We start from the raw sequence: 22,906 nt of genomic DNA, 5'->3' as shown, positions 1-22,906 counted from the left end.
TGTGTGCAGGTTATGGCAGACGGGCCCAGCAAAATGAAAAGGAGACAGGCTTGGAGTCAGCCTAACTTGGGTTCAAATCCCAACCCTGCCACTTACTAGCTCCATTTTTTTTTATCCAATCTCTGTCTCCATATCTTCAACTTAGGTCCTAATAATCCACACCTGACAGGGTGGTTGTGAGGAGTAAGAGCATGACTAAAGTGACACGGTAGTTCTTGTCCCAGCTCTTGGGTTCCAGGGGGCAGTCCAGAGATAGTACCACCTGCCCCACTTCCCTGTCCACCCACTTTGACATCCTTGAGTACAGAGGGGTACAGCCAATGGGATGGTAACGATGAACCTTAAGCTGTTTCACTTTGGGGGCATGGGCCCCTGAGTTGCTTCTTTTGGGCCTCAGACTTCTCTGTCTCCTCCCTTGGTGTGTCTAAGGCACCAAGTAGGGTGGGGGACCAGCCAAATGGTGGGGCCTGGCCCTCCCTCTCTCTTCTATAGAACTGGGTGCTCCTGGCTGGGCTTAGCTTGCACACAGGCAAAAAAGAAAGAAACCGTTCTTCCCCAAACTCCACATGAAGACACCACAGGGAGTTCATCCCCCTCCTAAAGCCACCACGCCTCCCTCCCTGAGCACGGTGCTCAGTGAAAAGGCTAGCCAGTCTTTCCAGCTCCTCTCCACAGGCAGTGATCTTGCATCAGTGAACCCATTAGAACAGCGCCGCCAGCACCCTACCCAGCCTGGATGTGCACACTGATGAGGAGGAAGGGATGAGAAAAATTTGAGAAGACTGTTGGGTTGGTAGGGGAACAAGGACCAAGCATGGAGCTTTCAGAGGGATCATCAGGGAGCCAAGGAGTGCTGGGAGGAAGGAGAGGAAGGAAGGTCTGCATGAGCAGGGTAGCTTGGCCCGTGCCCACGAATGGGCAGACACTGAGCCATCCTCTGTGCAAGGCCCTCCACAAGGCACAGCTTCAAACACCCAAACTTTGGCCCATCCCACCAAGAATTCATAAGTTGCTGGGGCAGAGAAGGTTCATGAATACGTGGAAGATTTCGAACAATTCCAGGACATCTATGTTTAAAGACAAATGAGAGGCTCAGCCAGCCAGAGCTGAAGGTATTGAGAGGAATTATCCCTGCAGACTGCCAGTAGGGATGTGTGCAAAGAGGGCTTTCAAGGGGTGATGGAATTTGAGCTGAAGCTTGAGGAGCAGCCTGTAGGGTTTGGGAACAGCGGGTAGAGGTGGTGAGAGGGGATGGGAAGCACTGTTTAGCAAGCACCTACTATGGGCCTGGTGTCATTTAGCTCATTTCCACATTATCTCATGAAAGGCTTACAGTAGCCTACAAGTTAGGTGTTTTCATTCTCCCATTATGGAAAATGGAGGCTGGGGAGGTTAAGTAAGTTGTACAAGGTTACACAGGTAGAAATGGCAGCATGAGGATTTGAATCTAGGCTTCTCTGACCACAAAGCTTTTCCCTGGTCGCTTTACCATGAAATGATAAGCCACAATGACAAGGTAAAGAAGAGAATGAGTAGCCCAGATTGAATGGGCAGAGGGGTCTGTTTCAGGGAATCAAGAGAGGAGGCAAAGAGGTCAGATGAAGCTGGTTCTGAGTATAGGCTGAAGCGTGTGGACTTGACACTTTAGACAACAGATCATTGGAAGGTTCCAAGCAATGGAGCGATGTGGTTTGATTTATGTTTGTAAAAGCTCACTCTGGCTGCTGTGTCATGAACAGATTTTAGGATGCAGAGGTGGAATCAGGGAGCCCAGTGAAGAAGATCTTCATTGCAGGGGTCTGGAGAGGGACGATGGTGGCTGGGACCAGGGTGAGGGAAGTGGAGATGATGCCATGAAATGCTCCAGTTTGAGACAGTTCTAAGGAACAATTTACAAGACTCAGTGAGTGGGTAGGGGAGGGAGAGGAAAGCATAAAAGATGTCTAAAGGCATTCCTCGTCCAATTTAGATGATTAAAAAAGGATATGGTGGAGAAAGTACTGAATGTGGAGATAGACAGGGGTCCAAAACCTGGCTGCACCATGTACTAGTTGGGTTCATTTAGTCCAGAGGGAGTGTGTGACCCCCAGCAGATCCTTAAGCATCTAATGGATTATGGCCATGGGGACACCAGTGCTTGGGTGAGAAAAGCTCCAGGGGCCACAGTGGGGCTTACAGAGAGGAGGAGGTGAGGACATGGGACACGAGATATAGGCTTCCCAAATGAGAAGCTCAGATGAGAAGAGGAGTGGAGTGGTGAGGCAGAAAGGACAAGGAGAAAGGAGGGGTTCTGTGTCTGCTCTTCTCTTTTGTTGTTTTTCCTCCAGTGGGAACATCTTGAGCATGGGTGTAGGCTCAATGGAAGAAGCTAATATGGACCTTGGCTAAGCTGCCTCCCCTATCTTAGCCTGTTTAAGTATCTGTAGAGTGGATTAAACTGGTAATATCTACCTGACAGGGCTGGTGTGAGAACGATATGCAATGATGGTTAAAAAACTGCTTTGAGACTGGATGTGGTAGCTCACAGGTATAATCCCAGCACTTTGGGAAGCCGAAGTGGGAGGATCACTTAAGCCCGGGAGTTCAAGACCAGCCTGGGCAACATAATGAGACCCCATCTCTACCAAAAAAAAAAAAAAAATTAGCTGGGAGTGCTGGGGCGCTCCTGTAGTCCCAGCTACTCAGGAGGCTGAAGTGGGAGGATCACTTGAGCCCAGGAGGTTGAGGCTTCAGTGAGCCATGATCGTGCCACTGTACTGCAGCCTGGATGACAGAGCAAGACCCTGTCTCAAAAAAACAGACAAACAAACAAACAAACTGCTTCGAGGAGGGCTTCTGTAGCCCTGGTCATGTTCAACTTCTTGACCTAAGTAGGAGTACACAAATATGTCCAGGTTGTAATCATTCACTCATTCCTCCTCCCCAACCCCCCATGCCTTTACTCCCCAGACACTTCGAAAACATACCTGTTCCTATTCAAGCTTCCTCATGTGGTTCCTGGAAGTGTAATCCAGGGTCCCAAGTGCACAACCCAATCGAATTCAATTCTGTTTTCACTTTCAGGTTGTCCCACGCATTCTAGAATTATCTCAAGTTGTCATGGTTCTGTCTTTTCTAGCCTCCCTGAGCTTTAAGTCCATGTTTACAACCTTGAAACTACCAGGACTCATACCTAGGACCCATCACAAGTGGATAAGAGGTCAAGAACGAAACATTCTCCAAGCTTCAATTATTCGCTTATCACCTTGAAGATTTTTGCTTCAATCTTCATGATTTTTACCATATTCATAAACGTATTTTCCCAAGATGCTTCACTTCTGGCTCTTCACGCTTGCTCTGGGACCTCTATTTCCCAAGCCCTCTTTTCTGGCCTCAAATCGGTCCCCTTGGAAGCCTCACATTCCACAGTAAGCTGCAAAGCCCAAGCATGGGTCACACTATCCTGTGGTTCCTCTCTATAATTATCTGTTGCCCCCACTACGCTGAGACAGCCTGAAGTCAGTAGCTTGAGATATGTTTGTGGAATGGTTGAAGAAAACTGAAGAGACCCTTGAAAGCTGGGGACTCAACAGGAGAGGTTCCTAGTAATACACAGTTAACTATTTGGTAATATTCCAAATAGTTAACTGTGTATCCTTCCCCTTTCTGTTTCTGGCCAACTCTTCTTCATCTTTCATGACCCAGTCCAAGCATCACCTCCCCCGGGAAGGTATCTCCAAACCTTCCAGACTGAAGAAGCTTCTCTTTGACAGTCCCACAACATTATTGATCCTTCTCTGTATTGTCATGGCCTGTGGACATGTCAGTCACACCCTCCTAGGCAATGACTGGCACCTTTGTGTCCCCAACCCTCACACAGAGCCTGGCCAGAGCAGATCCCTGGGAACTGCTGAAAGAATGACTGAATGACTGGGCAGGTGAGTGGGCAGATCCCACTTTAGACCTCTTGCCACAAAGCCAGAAAGCTCTGCTTTCTGGGTAGCACAAAGCCCCAAGTCTTCCAGGCTGAAGCTCTAGCCAGACCCACACCCACAGTGCTCTGTGGCCATGGCTATTACAGACAAGCTCCCTGTCCCAGTGAGCATGGATCTGATGACATCAGCATTGAGCAGTACTACCACTATCCTGAGTGAAGGCACTTGAGGCTGTCTAGCTCTGGCAGAGTTGGTTCCAGGAGCCACAGCCCTTCCTCACAGCCAGGCTGCTGGGGCTGGAATGGGCTGCTGAGCCAGCACCACCTGCCCTGTGTCGCTTATCCCACAGGGCTGCAGCACTCACAGTGAGCAGCTGCATAAGTGTGTCTGTGTGTGTGTGTGTGTCCGTGTGTGTGTGTGTGTGTGTGTGAGAGAGAGAGAGAGAGAGAGAGAGAGAGAGAGAAAGAGAGAGAGAGAAAGAGAGAGAGAGAGCGCATGTATTTGCTGTGGGACTCATGGAAGGAGCCCTCTCATTGGCTGCCAAGGGTCCCAGTTCCAGTCTGCGAATCTCTGGGCTGCCAGCTCTGCCCTCCCCTGGGAAGGCAAAGCAGGAGAGGGAGGGGAGAGTGGAGTGAGGCTTCAGGTGTGTCTGACAAGGAAGCAGGTACACCTGGTGGCCACACTGGGCATTCTTGTGGCATCTGGCTGTGCTAGCTCCAAGTCTGCAGCCTGACAGCTTTGTGGTCTGCCCAAATTTTCCCAGATTTCTGTCAGGACTGGAGCCCAGAGCTCATTGGCAGCTGTCACTTACAGAACTGGATCCATCCCCCAGTGGAGCAGGGAGCTGTGTCACTTAGAATTCCTGGGTAGCACATTCCTTCACTAGTCCCTGTCACACTCCCGGATTAGGCTCTGTTATTGGCCCCGCGCTCCTGCAAGCTTCTGCAGACAGAGTGAGCGAGTGAGCGAGTGAGTGAGCGAGCGAGCGGCAGCAGGAATGACAGCACAGAGAGCAGAGACAGCCAGGGACGGTGAAGGCGGGCGAGTCGGGTCCTGGGGGGGTGCCTGTGCTGGCCCTTTCTGCAGACGCAGATGAAGTGGGGGCCACTTTCAGGGCTTGCTAGGGTTCCTCTTGGAACCTGGGCTGCTCGACCGGAGTGGAGCACTGAGCAAGGGGGAGGGGGAAAGGGAGGGGGAGACAGAGGGAGAAAGGGAGAGAGAGAGAGAGAGAAAGAGAGAGAGACTGAGAGACTGAGAGAAGCTCCTAGCAGGCTCTAGTCCAAGTGAGAGGCTCAGATCTGTACAATTCTGTGCCAGGGGCACAAGTGGGATTTGGAAGAGCCATGTATGTGAGAAGCAAAGCTGAGGTGATGTAAGCACCTGGGGAGGAGCACAGGCAGAGGAGGAGGAGGAGGAGTAGGAGGAGGAGGAGGAGAAAGAGGAGGAGGAGGTGGCAGCGGCCGCCGCGGTGGCTGCCAGTCCAGAGCAGAATGATGGGCAACTCTCACCACAAGCAACCGAGGAGTAAGAGCCAAAGCAGGATGCATTCAGCAACAGGTACTCTTTTCCCTTCCCTCCTTTTCTGGGGCTCCTACAGCCAGGGCCTCCCAGCTGCTGCCATGTGGGGCCCCTGACCCTTGGTGTGACTTGCAGGGGCTGGCAGGGGGCAGGGAGAGAACCCGAGGGAGATGAGGGTGAACTCCCAGCTCCCCTGCTCCTGTGCCAGGCTGAATTGCATAAGTCAGAGCGCCCTGAGCTGGGAGGGGCCAGCCCCTTCGCCGGCAATCCTGTGTAGCCTCTGGAGGGTGGCTGGAGTGTCAGAGAAGTGAGCAGCGTGCCAATGACTGAAGTTCATGGCTAGGACTGTGCTTTCTCCCTGGATCCAGTAGGCAGAGTCTTGGAACCATGCATGGCTTATCCTTTACTAGCCAAGCCTCCTTTGTTATTCAAACCTTCGTCTCCCCCTGCCCCAGCCCCCATACCCGCCCTGAACATGTACACCTACACCTCTCCTGGCTCTACCTCATATGCTGCATGCATGGAATGATCCAGACAAATCTGTTTCTTGCTGTGTAATGCCCTGCCCCCCACCTCCCTGCCCCAGCCGTGACAGAGCTCTCCTCATGCATGGGTGAGAGGAGCATTTGCCAGCCTTGAGTTTGTTGTTCCCCTACCCCTGGGTGTGCTCTGCTTTGCCCCTTCCTTGCCCCTCTCCAGATATGGACTCAAGGGTGCTGGCATAGTTCTCCCCAACAACGCCTTCCTGAATGCTGACACTGTGGAAATCAAGGTCTGCAGACAACTTTTCCTAGCTCACCTTCCCAGGCGGTGCAAGAGCAATTTGGAAGCAACTTCTCTTAATTCATTCACCCACTTCCACCAACTCTTACCCTCCCACCTACCCCTTGGCCACTTGAGAGTACCTTCCACTGCTGCTTGGGGTTAGGCTTCATGCACTAGGGCCACAAGTACTTTCTCTCTGTGCCCTCCTCCCTCTGTCTTGGTGGAGTTCCCTCTTCTCCTTTGTCAGCACCCACCGCTCCCCACCACCACCACCACATACACACACACTCTTCGCATCACACAGAGTCCAGGAGGAGCCTGCAGTTCCCTCTGTGCCTGTTTGGGAAGCTCTCATCCACCATTCAGGCCAGTGGGAAGGAAGAAAAAGTTTTTGCCAAGTTTGGCTCACGTTTACCATAAGAAAGCAATAAACAGATTGTTGTCTTGCCAAAAGTGTGCCATGCTCAGGCCCAGAGGGTTGCCTCTGCCTCTTTCTGGAACTGGCTATGCAGTTGAGGGTAGTTGTCCAAGGCCAGCCAGTCCTAGGGGCAGCCCTACAATGGGATTCTTGTAGGGCGTGGTGGGGAGAGAAGCTACAGGAAAGCAACTTGGGATATGTTGTCAGGCAGGGTAACTGTCTCTGGAGCCTGCCTGTCAGAACAGGGCTTTGTTTGGCCTCCTATATGGGCTGAATTTGGGCCTCTGTGGTGGACTGAGCCAAAGAATAAAAATTCTGAGCATTGAAGTTTCTTTAGAATCTTTCAGGCACATACTCTCCCAAGGCCACCGTTAGGTGAATGGCCCAAACACCACCTCAGAGTCTCCTGCTTCTCTGCCTTGGAGCTGAAGGCTCAGGATCTGCTGGTATTACATGGAGATGCTCTGTGCAGATCAGTACAGAAGCTTGAAGATAACTTTTTACATAATTGCTGATGTGACAACTTGGGACAGTTACTGGCTATTGTTTCATTTCTTAAAGTTGCTTTGTATCTTCAATGCCAGCTCCAATCCAGGGTCATCCTTGATGTAGTAGCTATGGGAACAGCCTCTGGCTGAGGCACGAGGAGATGGCCTCATAAATGCTTCTCCCTCCCTCTCCCTTCCACCTTACTACACCTTACCACAACACCACACCTGCTCACTCACAATCCCTAGGCCGTCCCAGAAGCCCTGATTGAACACTCACTCCCACTAGGCTAAACTTGTGCCATTCTTTCTCTTCTTGCTCCCTTTTCTCTCTTCCATTTTCTCTTAGTGACCCCACTGTCTTTTCAGTAACCCAAACTAGCATCCTGGGAGTCGTTCTTCACTCCTCTCTCTCTCTCCCTCACCACACACTTTACAGTTTTCACTCATCCATCTATCTGCTCATTCATTCAAAAAGTATTCATTTTCGAGGCTTCCTCTGAGACATCTGAGCCCGTCTCTTATCCTACTGTCAGTGTCCAAATCGAGACCTTTAGTCACTCTCGCTTATTCCAGAATTGGGCTGCCTGCTTCCACCTCTGACCTTCTCCTGGGCATGCCCAACACAGCCACCAGAAAGAACTGTCCCTATGCTCCCTTGCTATGAACTCAAGTCTTACTAATTGGGATATGAGAGATTACGATTGCTCCCTGAGTGTGGAGTGGATCTCAGGTGGCCCAGGGGATCATTGTAGGTGTAACAGAGAAAACTCTTTTTGCCTTTCAAGTTCTGTATATATTTTAATGTGTATTCGAAAACTATATAACTAATACATCAAACCCATGATTTCTCATTTTTTTTTAAATTAGGGCAAGGTTAAATGTTTTTAAAGTGAGTCTTTTTGAATAAAATGATTAAGTAAATAGTAGTATAGGAGGCACATGGAAATGGCAAAAGTTGGGAAACTGAGATACCAGTGCCTGAGGCTTGAGAAGCACCCATTTCTAGGATAAAGTATATTTTCCTTAGCACAACTTAGAGATTTTTCATGATTGGGCTCCTTCTACTTCTCCAGCCTCACCAACTGTCACTTCTCACCTTGAACTTGATCCAGCCATATTGAATGAGTTGAAGGTCTCCAAATGCTCCTGTTCAACATTTCCATGCTTTCACTAATGCACTTTCCTCTGCCTGTAATACCTCCTCCACCTGCTATCTTCTCCTGACAGTTTTCTATTCAGCCTTCAGAATCCTGATCCTGTGTTTCCTCTTCTCTGAAACTGTCCCTGACTGACCGCCTTCCTTCATACAAAATTAATTAATGAAGTTCATCACTCCACTAAATGGACACCTTTTACATAATGTTACCATTGTTGGTATTATCATTTTTATATTTGTTATTGCATGTTTACCTCCCCCTAGTAAAATTCAAGCTTTTCAAGGGCAAGGGCTACAATTTGTATACCAAAGGGTGGGAAAGAACCCTTGACCAAGACTCAGAAGGCTTGGGTTCCGGTCTCTCTTGCCCAGTAACCTGCAGGGTGATCTTAGGCAGGTCATCCACCTCTGCTACCCCTGTCCTTTGGCTATAAAAAGCTACAGATCCTCAGGGGGGATCCTTAGCAGATTCCTAGGGTAATTGGGAAGATGCCATGTGAGATATCTAGAAAAGCTTTTGAAAGTTGAAATTGCTTTTCAAAGGAAGAAGGGTGATTATGATTGCAGAGGGAGGAAACTTTTCCCAGAGGCTGGAGCCAGAAGTGAGCCCCGCAGGTTTAGGAGACTGTGGAGGAGCAGCCAGGCTGAACTGCAGCAGGGAAAGGATGAGGGAAACCAGTCACACAGCCAGGAGGGGTGAGGGGGGGCGGGGCAGTCGCAGCACGTGGAAGCCCAACAGGACCTTAGAGCATAGGTTGCTTTAAGACTGGAAAGCCTTGTCTGCTAAGCTCGTGAGTTGGGAATGAGTTCTCGCCAACTCTCACAGCCCCTTTCACCTATTGAGTGAGTCACCCCGTGAATCTGTATGTGGTGGGGAGGGGGATGCGTGCTAGCACCACCGTCACTACACAGCATACGCATAGCTGTGCATATATGAACCATCTATTTGAACTAGTATCCCATAGAGAAGAGAAAGAGAGTTAATATCCATCATGCACCTATTATATGCCAGCACTTTTCATCCACAACTTTACTTAACTCTCAGAAAAACCACCAGGCAGGGATTATTGATGCCATTTTACAGATGAGAAAACTGAGACTCTAAAGGAGAGCTGCCCCATGATCTGGTAACAAGGAAGTTATAGAGCCAGGATTTGAGCCCAAATCTGCCTAACTCTCAAGCCTGTGCCTATTGCACCATACCATGCGCTTCTCAGCATCTTTGCATCTGTGACAGGCATTAGTAACCCTGGAGACTGGATGTGGTGGAAGGAGGGGTCTGGGCTTGCTTGTGGTAGGGCTAGCAAATCTCTATGGCAACAAGGGCTGCAATGCCCAGCCTTGTAGAAGTCCCACCACATGTCTGTTTGATGGCGTATTTGTGTTGTTGGAATAACTGAACTCATTGGGGACTCCATGCTGGGTCCGGAAGCTAGAGCCAGGGATTCCTGAGGTAGTAAGAAAGTAGAGGATTCTTGAATTTAAGCCTAAACCAGATTAGGCTGAGAGAGGCTTCAGATCCAGACAACTGGTATCATGCTGGTGTCCAACATCCCTCTCCCCGCAAGCAACCGAATCAGCACTGTAAGCACGGTGACCTGTGCTTCAGGATGAAAAAGAGTCCACCGTTCTCTTCTCTGTACCTAAACAAAATGAGGAAATCATCTCATTACATTTGCAAGGCATTTTTATAGTTGACCTGGCCCTTTCATCTTCACAAGTTTATTGAATTCTCACATCCTCGATTTCGGTATGGTGGAAGCTAAAGTGGCAGAGACTTACAAGGGAGTCCATTGACCCCTATCCCCCTGGGACCTTCTTCCTAAAGACCTATTTTCTAGTCAGACTTGATGAGTCCATTGGAAGGTACGGAAGAAGTTAAAATTCTAGGCCACCGAACAAAATATTTCCTGGTGCTTTCCTCCCACGACTGAGAGATGTGTTGGAGGCAGAGGCACAGACCCTGGGGGTTGGGGCCAGTCGTGATATGCCCACATTTTCTGGGTCAGAACGTAGAAGGAAACAAAAAACATGTGTAAAAAGAAAGGTACAATGGCCGCCCTAATGTCAAATACCAGAGGAATGGCAAAATAAATATGTTGCATCCAACTTCACTGAAATATGAAATATGAAATATGAAAGCTAATTATGAAGACTTGAGCAACATGAACAATGCTTATAATAAAGTATAACATGCAAAAGGCAAAACACAAAACTGTTTCTATGCTGAGCTCTACAAACCCTGCAGAAAGTATGTCTGCACATGGCCAATAATTGGAAGAGAATTGTGGAAAAATCAAAACTTGATTTATTGTGGGTGGCAGGCTTGGTGGATTTTTCTTTCCCTTAGATTTCCATTAATGTTGTTATAATGCTGTTTGTGCAAGGAATAATAAAAACCATTAACACATACAACAATTACGCTGGGAAATCATTCTGTCAAGCTGAGAGACCAAATCATGTCATTTCCCTGAGCCAGCAAACACACTCGGAAGACATAAAGACAAAATTAGGTACCTTTGTGGAGAGAGGCAGCTACAAGGAATGGGGAGAGATCATGAAATTAGTGTGGGAAGCTGCATGTTTGAACTCAAGTTCAGATCCTTCCTTAGAGGAAGGAATTTCACCCCTGTATCCTCAGTTTGTTCATCTGCAATGTAGGAATGTTGATAATAATAGCCTGAGGAGCAAACGATCTGGGACATTCTCAAAGACCTTGTGAAGTGTAAAATGCTGCATATTGTAAAACCTTATCATGACATGTGTACGGATGCTTTGAAACAAGAGTGTTAGATACTGTTTTCCACTGTCACACCCAGTTAACAACAAAGCCAGCCTGGGCCTGTGCTGCTGGGTGGCTTCAGTTGGCAACCACCTTGTCTTCTCTGAGTGCTGGGTGCCATTGAAATCTGATTAAGCAAGCAAAGCTTTCTAGTTTTCCCCTTGGATGGGAAATCATCAGGAAAATGTTGTGGGTTTTTCTCTTCCTCTAAAATGCTTGAAGTCTGAACATGGTGAAGACTTCCACAGCTCTTGGATTCTCAGCTAGACTTGGTCAGTTACAAGCTGTGTGTCTTCAGGCAAGTGACCTAAGCTCATGGAGCCTCCTTGGTCAGTTGGAATTAATAGTGCCTCCCTCATGGGGTGGTTGTGAGGATGAAATCAGCTGCTGCATGTAAAGCACCTGCTATGTAGTAAGCAAGGAGTGTGTGTGAGCTGCAAGGAGCGTGTGTGAGCTACCATTGTTATTGCTCAAGATGATCAGGGTAGGAAGGGTCTCTAAAAATCACCTGAACCAGGGGTTCTCAACGAGCGGGGCTGAGAGGGATGTGGAGGGGGTCTTGGGGGAGCACTGTGTGTGTGTGTGTGTGTGTGTGTGTGTGTGTGTTTCTGAGATGGCGTTTCACTCTTGTCACCCAGGCTAGAGTGCAATGGCACAATCTCAGCTCACTGCAACCTCTGCCTCCTGGGTTCAAGCGATTCTCCTTCTTTGGCCTCCCAAGTAGCTGAGATTACAGGCATACGCCCCCACGCCCAGCTGATTTTGTATTTTTAGTAGAGACATGGTTTCTCCATGTTGGTCAGGCTGGTCTCGAACTCCCGATCTCAGGTGATCCGCCCGCCTCAGCCTCCCAAAGTGCCGGGATTACAGGTATGAGCCACTGAGCCAGGCCGAGCACAGTGTATATTATATATGGTCATGCATATTATTATTTCTGCATGGCAACATTGAAAAGTCTTCCATGAGAAAAGCAGATTTTTTTGTTTCTGTTATGGTGAGACCCAGGTATTTTAATAAAGGTGAGGTATGTACTCAGAAACCACTAATCTCCCACAAACCTTTCATTTTATGGATCCACAAAGGTCAGGTGACATTCCCAGGGTCATGCAGCTACAGAGATCAATAGGGGCAACAGTCCAGTTTCTTTTCCCACCACTGCCACCACCACTACCCAAGAGTTGTCCTTGTGACCTCTGGGATTTCCTCATTAACAGAGTAGAGACACCCTAGGCCACATGGTCATGGCCATATAGCCATTATCAAGCTGGGAGAAACCAGACAAGGCTCTGACATTGAAAAGAGGCAAAAATGATGCTTGAGACTACAAGGAAAGATGTCCTTGATAGGAGACCCTGCACACTGACGTGTCAGCTCCTCACCACCCCTAGGCAGTACTTTCAAACAATCTGGGCTAACGTGGCCTCCTAAGTGCCATCTCCAATCATGTGGAGTAAATTGTCTTTGATGAAACCTTCATTTCTCTCAATAGCAGATTTTCTATTTCAAAAGTCAATTTCCTGTCAAAATCTCCCAGAGCACAAACAGAGGGATATGGGGTCCCAGGAGCAGGGTGAGGCTCCTAATTGCTCCCCACCATTCGGGTGGAGTGTGTTCTCTGAGTTTTGTTTCTGGCATTGGGGAGGGTAGCACAGAGCCACCTCTATCAATTCCTTTTGTGGAATTCATAGGCCTGGGCAGGTGGGGTGCAGGTGGGGTGCTGTTTGAGCCCTTTAAGCTTGTCTCGGAGATGTGCAATCCCCTTCCCCATGCCACACAGAAGATAAAAGGCATGCAGTGTCCCTTTGGAATATTCTGACCCACCTAGCAGCCTGGGGCCCTGCTTCTGCTTCTGGGACCTGGCTTTGGGGGTTTCTAGCTTCCCAGGCTTAGCTCTTCACACTCCCCCCACCTCCCCACTGCTGAACACTGCCACTTCTAGCCTCTCTGCTGCCAGAATCTTGACTATCCCAACCCTGCACCATAACCGTCTTCCTGGCTGGCTTGGGGTATGGGAGCTGTCTGCCCAGGGTACAGAGCGAGGTTGGAAAGGTTGAGAGTCATGATGCTCAGAGCCAGAGGTCACACTGCTGGTTCTGGGGATGAAGATGGCTCCCCACTGCCCTCATTATCAGGTCTCCAACCCCAGAAACATGAGGTCTGTGTCATGGAAACTTATATACACAGCCGTTTCCCTACCCAGGGACAATAGCTTACCATGACTCCAGCCCAAAGAACCCCCAAATCTCAGTTGGGGGAACACAAGACAAATATGGGCTGGGACTCTAATTTGTGAAGTCTTCCCATCTCAAATAACATGTGGCTCTGGCCATGTGCAATGGCAGCTCCTACCACAGCAACAGCAGCCACCTCCAGTCCAGAGGGATCTGGGGTGAGATGTGACTATGAAACAGGATGACAAAATCAGGTATTTGTGAGGCAGGCCAGAAAGAATAGCCAGTGGGAGAGCCAAGCCCAGAGTAGGAGCAGCAGTGTTTTAGAAAGGTGGCCCTCCTGCACCTTAGAGGGAAGGCCCAGGGTACTGGTCAGAAAGGCCGTAGGAGGACTGCTAGGAAACACGGGCCAGCTCCAGCAGGGCTTCTGTGGAGCCAGGCAGTAGCCTGAGCAGTGTGCAGATACTCACTGAGTCGACATAGCAACTTTATGGTATAGGTCCTTTTATTAGCTCCTAAAGGGCATATATAGATGAGAAACCATGGACTACATAAGTGGTCTATAGATTAGAAACTGAGGCTCAGAGAGGTTAAGTGACATGCCCAAGGGCACACAGGCTGTAAATGGTGTGAGGCTGGGATTTGAGCCCAGGCAGTAGGGCTCCCAAGTCTGTTCTCTTAGCCCCTATGCTAATCTGCCAATGTGAAAGAGGTCAGGTTGCCCTTGCCTTTAGCCCACTAGCTGGGCTTTAAGACTGGACTTTCCTAAAAACTGGTGCAATGATTCTCCACCTGGGGAGATTTGAAGCAGTATCAATGCCTAGGCTCCACCCCTCAGAAGTTCTGGTTTAATTGGTCCGAAGTGAAGTTCAGCCTTCAGAGAGTACAGAGGGTAGGGTGGAACTGCAGTTTTCACAGAAGCTCCTCAGCTTAAAAACACACAGCATCTCTCCCATCCTGACAATCTGACTCCCTTCTCTAGTTGTGCCTCTCCCTCCAGCTACGGCCCTCTTTCCTCTCTAACCACAGCCAGACTTCCTGAGAGGTGTCTCCCCTCCCCTCCCATTTCCCTCCTTAACCTGCTGCAGTCTGGCCTCTGTGAAGCCATCCTTGCCAAGGTCACCCTCAGAGTGGTGCTAAAGTGAACAGTGCTTATGCCTCAGACTACTTAAATTCTTGAATGCATCTAACCATTCCTTGCTCCTGGAAACTAACCCTCTTCCCACCTCAGGGACACAATGCATTCTCCTTGTCTGGAGATTTCACCTCAGTCTTTTTCTATGGCTTGTGTACCATGCTGTACAAATACATTCTGAAGGTAGGGTCTCCAGAGACCCATGCATGAGCCCTGGCCCTGCCCTCAAAGAGTTGAAAGTCTTTTCAACGCAGGTGGCTCTGGCCATGTGTGAATGTGGACCTCCATCTTGAGCCTTCGTTAAAACTGGTTCCTTATCTTTCTGTGTCCTTGGCAAAGATAGTAAAGAGAGTAAATCTCATGCTGAGTCTCTTTCCACCCTGTAAGCAAGAGTCAGTGATGCCTCTCTTCCGATTAGAAGACAGTTACTGGAACGAGGGCTCAATCCATCGCCCATGCTCATTTTGCCAATGTAGTCATTTAGTAATGAAAAACAAAGAAGTCCCTTTGTAAGGAGCTTCTCCCACATGCGACTTGTTTCCTGGGTCCTTGTCCTTCCAAACAAAGAGAAACAAATTGTAACAAGATATGTTTTCAGTGTTTGAAAGCCAGTGATTCTCTTGTGCTTTGTGCACCAGGAAATAGGCTTTGCTGGAATCTGCAGTCTATTGGCGGAAGTGTAGGTAGGTGAAGAGGTAGGGAAGATCAGCAGGGTTCTCCTGATGCCACAAAGAGCAAGCTGGATAACCCCAAGTCTCATCCTTTAGCTGTTGGGCCTTGGGAAAACCCCTTTCCCTTTCTGAGCCCCAGTTTCCTCCCTGGATTAAATGAAACTAGTTGTCTTTAGCTCCTCTGTGGTGAAGATGATAGGAGATGACCTCTGTGTGCTGTAGAGTAGGCCATTGCTAGGCGTTGGGGGAAATTGAATGGAATTGCATCCAGCCATAGTTCACAGACTCGTTCCAGGCCAAGAGAGAAAGTGTGTGTGTGGAAGAGAGACTTGCAAAAAACAAGGCCTATCCCTGTGCACGCCTCTCCTCTGGGAAGGAAGGGGCCCGCACAGTGACAATAGACCAGGGGCGCTGACTCAGACAGCCAGTTCCTGTTCATTTCCCCTCGCTGCAGGACAGCCGCTGAGCGGGAGGTCAGCCCTCCGAGGGGCTCTGACTCGGGCCTTTGGCTGAGAACCTTACCTAGAGAAAGACAAGCCCAACTCGCAGAAAACTTCCCTCGCCTGTCCGCTGTGACTGGGCCGACGGGTCCAGGGTGGCTGTGGGTGGAGTGCAGCGGGGTGGGGAAAGAGAGAGGAAACTCACTTTTGAATCCTGAGTTACTTTCCCTAGGCTGGGCTGCCCAGGAACAACTTTACTGGGCAAAGGAGTATGTGATCGATGGGACCAGGGTGCTGGGAAACGGGGTTCAGGAAAGTCCCTGGGCACCCACTGAGGAGCCTGGGGACAGGGTTTGAGACAGTGTGGAGCCCCTCGGCTCCCTGCCCCCAGTGTGGGTTCAGCACACACTTTTCTCATGCATGAGGACTTGCTGGATGTGGATTCTTGGTTATCCACACCCCTGGGATGGAGAGAACCGACTCTGTCACCCTCTTCTGGATCCGGGGAGGTGAGTCGTTGGAGGAGGAGGGGTGCATGCTCAGCAGAGGGGGCAAGGGAAGGAACTGGGGTTCATGGAGGAGGAGGAGCTTTCTGCACTCACAGCTATGCTGGGGCAGCCTGGGCTGCCTTGGGAGGGTGTGGGACCGCGTTCTAGAGGTGTGCACGGAGGGGCAGGATGGTCACTTAACCGAGATCCTGTGAAGGGAATTCATAATCGGATGGCTCTGGAAGACAGGGTGGATGTGATCACATCCCAACCTTGATATTCTGGGATCCTAGACCATTAATAAAAGTGATGGAGGAATTCTGCACGCGCGCGTGTGTGTGTGTGTGTGTGTGTGTGTGTAAGAATTACTGTACCTCTTACTTCCTATACATTGACTTAACACAGATTCTGAGGCCTTGTCCCTTCGGTGGCAGAAAATTCCATCTCATTCAATCTAGGGGCTTTATTTGCCTCCTGAACTCCTGCTAAAATGCTGAATTTATTTTTTGCAATACCAAGGCATGTAGGCAAGGAGAGGCAGGAAAGGGGTGCCTGTCACTGGTCTTCTGTGCACACAGGTTGCTACCAAGGGACCAAGAGCTTTCTAATTGCAGTTCAAGCCAGACCTCCTGGCAGTAAGGCAGAAGCAAGTACAGGGCCCTGTGCCACACCAGGACCCCTCTCTGGTTTCTGTGAAGAAGATTAGCCACGTGGTGGTGGGGGAGGAGGCGCATGATGCCACAGTGATATGCCCTTGAAAATGTCTGGAAGCTACTGCTTGTGGAGGTAGCTGGCAGGACAGACTGAGTCCATGCTGTGTCTCTGGAGTTTTAGTTGGCCCTTTGCATCAGGCGTATGCTCAAAAGGAGTTTATGAGCTAAAGTAATTTGAAAGTTGAGTAATGGGACCAAAACCAAAGTCCCATGAGGACCACGTGCTGTTTGGCGTGGAGAAGAATCAGAGGAAAATGATCTTTGGTCTTCAGGTCTCTGAGGGACTGTCACCAGATGACGGGAGTAGATGGGGTCTGCGTGGGGCCTCAGGAGGCAAAGCTGAGGTCTGTAGACAAGGAGGAACTTTCCAGCAGACCCTCCATGGGGGCAGTGGGCTGCCTTGAAAAGGAGCCAAGGGTCTTGGTAACTTTTGCAGGTTACTTTTTTCACAGAGACACAGAGTGAGCCCTAGAGAAGAAGCCCTAGAGAAGAAGCAGAAAGCTTGTGGGAGCGAACTTTCTGCTTCCGAGGGAGAGAGAATGGGAAGGAGGGGCCGCCCTTACCTGGGATGAAGGCCCAACACCCCCTCGACCTCCATCTTCACAACTTCTCCCCTGGTTTGGCCTCCCGCATCTCTCTCCCTCCTCTGGGGCTCCCTGCTTCCACTCTCCAGTCCATTCTCCACTCTGCAGCCTGAGCGAGCCTTTACAAAACAGACACAGCTGCTCAAAATCCTCTGATGGCCTCCCATGACCCACTGGTGAAAGTCCAGATTTATTTCTCTTCTCTATTGCCTCCTTTCTACTCTCTAAAAACAGAGCTGAGATAAGATCGTTTCTCACTCTAAAACAGCTCTGACATTTCATAAATCTTTGTCCTAGACAACTGGAAAGGGCTATATTTAACCTTCCGTCTTGTAGCTTTTAATGGAGGGACTTGCTTCAGGCACTGCCTTCTAATGCCACAGGAGACCAGAGTCTTTTCTTTGTTCTCTGCCAGCAGAGCCGCAACCTCAACAGGCAGAGGCCACAGCTGGCCTCTCCCTCCAGTGAGACACACAAGCTGCTTGGCCAGGCATCTGCCCTAGAGCATCCACCTTCCCCAGTCTCTCTAGGTGAAGGAGGTCCCTGTCCCACCCTGTGAAGTTTGACCCTTCAACTTTCTTATCTGCATATACTTGAAAGACTCCTCATTAACCCCGTAGCTGAGATAAGTTGGCCAGGTGAGCACAAGAATAGGTCAGACAGGGCCTGAAGGTATGGGCTTGGGAGTCTGGGCTAGGGGAGGGAGCCAGAGAGAAGAAAATGTATGGTCAGGGGTCTGGCTGCGCAGGGTGCAGGGGCGAGGGTGGGGAGGGAAGCAATGCTAAGTAATGTACCAGGCCCTGTGCTAGGAGCTTTGCATTAATTGCCTCCCCTTTCCGGCCTCTTCTTGCCTACATGCCTTGGTATTGCAAAAATAAATTCAACACTTTAGCAGGAGTCCAGGAGGCAAATAAAGCACCAAGATAGACTGAGATGCGTTGTCTTTGCATTGATTGTATTGGTTGTGTGATCCTCACAACAACCTTGTGAGGTGGGTACCATCCTTACCCACATTATACTCCAGTGAGGAGCCTTAAGTGACTTAAGTGACTTACCTTAAGTCATACATAGTTAGGAAGTGACAGAATGGGGATTGAACCCAAGCCCATCAAACTCCAAAGCTTAGTTGCTTTGCCCAGTCCCAGGATGTCCCTGGCTGACCTGGCACTGCCCTTTGGAGCAGCTCTGATGTGCTGGCCTCCCTCATTTCCTTGGGTTTCTTTTATAAACACTTGAGCCTCTGGTAGGTTCTTTCCACACTGCCCATCACCCAGGCCTCCAGCCCACCGCCAACCTCAGCCAGGCTGAAGAGCCCAGCAGTTTGATATCTCTGATGGTGCCCCCATGCTCTCAGGCCTCATGGGCTGGCTTCTCCCACACTCCGTACTCCAGCCTTGCAGATAACAGCTACTGGAATCAGTAGCCTAAAACAATGAACTATACTATTGTTTTTTTCCATGTTAATAGTTCCCTGGACTTCTAACACTAACCACCTCTGTGGCCTTGGACAACTTGTGTCCCTCCTGTGGTCCCAGCTTCCCCAGAGTGGGAAGATAAGACACTCTCTCCGGCCCTTCTGATTCAGAGAGTCTAGGATTCCCAGGGTCCCCCTCTCTCCAGCCTCACCCTTGCTGGTTTCCCCCTACAGTGTTGGGATGAGGGTAGCCAAAGGCACTGATTTCGAAACCTTCGCTGAGCCAAGCAATGGCTCCAGAGACAATGGACACAGCGACAGAGAGGCAATAACAACCACATTTGTAGGCTATTTTATTGCTTACCAACTGTCTTCGCAGTCTGCGAAGTGGTAGGGAGGAAACTCCAAGGCGATTTTAATGGTACATAGTACAGCTTTAAAGAACATTGAATTACATGGTGAGAAAATGATTCTCTTTTCCTTCTCTTTCCAGCTTTCTGATTACATCAAGGAGAAGGTCTCAGTGTGGTGCTATTCTTCAACCTCTGTAATGCTTACTAATCTTCGTTCGTAACAAAGCTAGAGCAGGCCTCGGGCTCAAAGACATGGACAGGCAACAATATCTACATAGAATTTAATTACTCTCTTCTGTTCCCATTGTATTTCTTTATACAGCCACTTTCTATTTATGGCAAGTGATACTCCTTTTGGTTTTGGTTATGGTTTCCATATAGAATTTCTTTTAATATAGATTTATTTGTTTAAGAAAAAAAACCCAATTCACTTACAGAAAAAGGTTAAGTAAATTGTAAATAGAACCAGTGGTGCCTATGTACAGCAAAACTTGTGAAACTCGTACCCCAGTGGCCAAAACTTGGGCAACACTGGAATGTGGCATTCACTCAGCAGATGTTTTCTGAACACCAAGTTCCTATGGCTTAGAAGGCCCTGCATGATCTGTCTCTACTCTTGTCCCAGACTTTATTGCCCCTTGCTCCCCCTGCCCACACACTCTGTTGTGCCTTCCAGAATGTTGTATCCTTTTTCTGGAATGTCTTTCCCATATCCTTGCCCACTCATCAAACCTCAGCTCATCCTTCAAGACTCAGTTTAAATGGCACCTCCTCCAGGAAGCCTTCCTCCAAATCCCCCAGGTTAAGTTCATCTTAGCACCAGGTTCGTGTCTCTGTTGTAGCATCTCTCACATTCCCGTCATCATTTGCTTACCGGCCTATATCCTCCACCCTTGGTTCCCAATGCATTTTCTAAGAAAAGCTTGAGAAGAGAGGGGGAGAGAGAAATATAACTGTGAGTGAGGCCTATGTCAGTGACTGGTCCTGGGGACTATCACAGCTCCTGGTGTCATTTGGAATTGAGGCTTTCCAGATGCCAAGCCAGAGCCTGCACAGGCCACAAACCCAGCCTGGAGCCTGCAGGTCACATGCGGGAAGTTTACTGGGGTACTTCTGGGATCAACATCTGGAGTCTAAGGGAAAGATGCAGGACTGGTTGGAGGGAGAAACTGGGCTATGATGCTGCCCTAATGACAGCCTCAGCTGACACTTGGGGAGCTCTGGGGCTGGGTTGGTCCTTTAGAGTTGTTCTGAGTCAGGGTGAGGGGACCAGTCCTTAGATGCAGGCTGCCCCCAGGAGGAAGCTTAGCCTTGAGCAAAGCATCTCTGTCTGAGGAGGTAGCTGGGCACTTCCCAGAGAGGACCGTCAGCCAGCAGCAGTCCCATGGCCGAGGGAATAAGGCCTTCAGTCCTGAATGGGAATCTGGGCACACATCACAGTGTCCACCACAGGGGTCAGGTCAGAGCCTCTGGGGCTTCAGTGCTGGGGAGGCAGCAAGGAGAGAACAGTGGTTTGGAGGGCAGAGTGTGGCTATCAAGAGTTGGAAGCTGGTAGGACCTAGTAAGTGTTTGCTAAAAGACAGAATGGCTGGGTATGATGTTCCAGTCGCTGGGCTTACAGGCAAGGAGGATACAGAGGCAAACAAGTCACAGGGAACTTCTGGTATTACCGGGGCGACAGATATACAAAAGGACTATTCCAGAACAATGCAGTAAGTGATGTGATGTGTACCTGTGATGTGTACCAAAGACCAGGTTTCCACAGCACTTTGTTCGTGCTTTTCTTGGAGGCCTTCTATTATGACCCTTCTAACAACCCTCTAAGGCACGAATTATTGTCTTCACCCTAAACATGTGAAAATAGAGATCTAGGGATTTGCTAAAGCAAATCTAAAGACCTCACTGCAAGTCAGACCCCCCTGGCTGGGATGACCCCCAACACAGCCTGCCTTCATAGCCCAGGCCCTCTCCCCTGTACCCCCCAGCCCCTCTCAAAGACACATGCAGTTCTTTGCTTATTATATATATTTCATCTTGACCTAGCACTGCAAGATAGCAAAATAAGGGTGTCAGAAGAAAGTAGGTTTTTACCTTTATTTTCTTAACTTGCCTATTATGTTTTCAAAAATAGATATATTCGGATCATATTTATAACCATGATATTCTTTTTTATTCTGGTTTTCTTTTTCCCGCACCTTCTTAACCACCTGTGAAATTCATCCATTGCACATATTTGCTCTTCCATATCTTGTCTCAAAAGTGAGAAAACTGGGATCAAAATCCAGTTAGTTCCTTTTGAGCTGTAAGGGGGGAAATACAGGTATTTTTAAATGTCAGCCTATTCAAAAAAGCAAAACTTTTTTAGTTTGAAACATTAAAAATGTATGAGACCAAGAACACCTCTGATTTTCTGTATGATCACTGCTCTAGAGAGATTCTTTTTTTTTTTTTTTTTTTTTTTTTTTTTGGTGGCGGGGAGTATAGTTTGAAGAAAAGACCACATAGAGGCAACTAAAAATCCCCTTTGAGGAGTTGGGTCCCAGGCAGAGCAGCTGCTCCCTACTCCCTCCCTGCCACCCGTACGCTGCGCACTCTCCCCCACCTTTGTGCCCACCTCCTCCTCAAACTCCAGGCCAAGTCCTTTTTTTCTCTTCCTTCCCTGCCTAACAGATTCCTCAGGGCCTCCTTCCCTGTCAGATGCCAATGAAGGCAAATTTTGAGGCTGAACAAAAAGAATTCTAGCACCTCTCCCAATGGGCCTCCTTGCGGTCTGCCTGGTACCAGAGTTCACCTAAAGCAAAGCTTTTCTCTAGAGCTTTCTTAGCAGAAGTCATCATGCTGTAGAGAACCAACAGTTGTTTTATGTTTCAGAGGAGAAAGATGTTCCATCTTCATATGTTCCCGGCAGTAATAAAGATACATATGTTCTGTGCCCTCACATGACTTCATTTCCCATCACTACCACAGGACCCTAGTTAAACTCTCCTTTCTCTTTGGATCTACCAAAGTATCTTGCTGGCCTCATTGGTTAAACAAGGGGGCCCTCATTTCTCATACTTACTTATAGGGAGATGCAGTAAGTAATGCGGGTCACAGGGAGGCGCAGGGGTCAGCTTTCTGCTTTAAAGATTAGCAAGGTAGGCCGAGTGTGGTGGCTTATGCCTATAATCCCAGCACTTTGGGAGGCCAAGGCAGGCAGATCACTTGAGGTCAGGAGTTCAAGACCAGCCTGGCCAACATAGCAAAACCCTGTCTCTACTAAAAATGCAAAAATTAGCTGGGTGTGGTGGCAGGTGCCTGTAATCCCAGCTACTCGGGAGGCCAAGGCAGGAGAATCACTTGAACCTGGGAGGCAGAGGTTGCAGTGAGCCGAGATCATGCCACTGGACTCCAGCCTGGGAGACAGAGTGAAATTCCATCTCAAAAAAAAAAAAAAAGCAAGGTAAATAAACCACCCTTATCAAGATGTAATTTTCAAAGGGGTAAAAACATGACTCTAATTCAAATGTATAGTGATCAGTATTAAGATTTATTTAACTTCATTACAGTAAAAGCTACTTTTTTTTTTTTTTTTTTTTTTTTTTTTGAGGCGGAGTCTGGCTCCGCCCAGGCTGGAGTGCAGTGGCGGATCTCAGCTCACTGCAAGCTCCGCCTCGGGTTCCGCCATTCTCCTGCCTCAGCCTCCCGAGGTAGTTGGGACTACAGGCCATACAGCCCGGCTATTTTTTGTATTTTTAGTAGAGGCGGGGTTTCACAGGTAGCCCCAGGATGGTCTCGATCTCCTGACCTCGTCTCGGCCTCCCAAAGGGTGCTGGGATTTACAGGCGGTACAGCCCGACCTGCTTTTAAAAGATCGAGTTAAACATATAATTACCTCAAAAAGTTAAACATAG

At 48.9% G+C, this 22,906-nt stretch overlaps 1 protein-coding gene across 3 annotated transcripts in view; it reads left to right on the top strand.

The window, feature by feature from the left end:
- Positions 1 to 22,906, top strand: part of NHSL2 (NHS like 2) — a 138,348-nt gene that overhangs the window by 56,869 nt on the left and 58,573 nt on the right. Inside the window, exon 1 of one of the 3 annotated variants that reach the window (XM_009197801.4) lies at positions 5,107 to 5,471. The exons of 1 other annotated variant lie outside the window; for it this stretch is intronic. In XM_009197801.4, coding sequence (XP_009196065.1) covers positions 5,405 to 5,471 — 67 coding nt within the window. In that variant the 5' untranslated portion in view covers positions 5,107 to 5,404. Of the gene's footprint in view, positions 1 to 5,106; positions 5,472 to 11,928; positions 15,971 to 22,906 lie in introns of those variants that run through there. One more of the 3 variants, XM_009197803.4, reaches the window with a different exon arrangement.

Source organism: Papio anubis, chromosome X (assembly GCF_008728515.1).
Source record: "Papio anubis isolate 15944 chromosome X, Panubis1.0, whole genome shotgun sequence".
Classification (NCBI taxonomy): domain Eukaryota; kingdom Metazoa; phylum Chordata; class Mammalia; order Primates; family Cercopithecidae; genus Papio; species Papio anubis.
The sequence above is the reverse complement of the archived record's forward strand: the minus strand, read 5'-3'. Positions and strand labels throughout refer to the sequence as shown.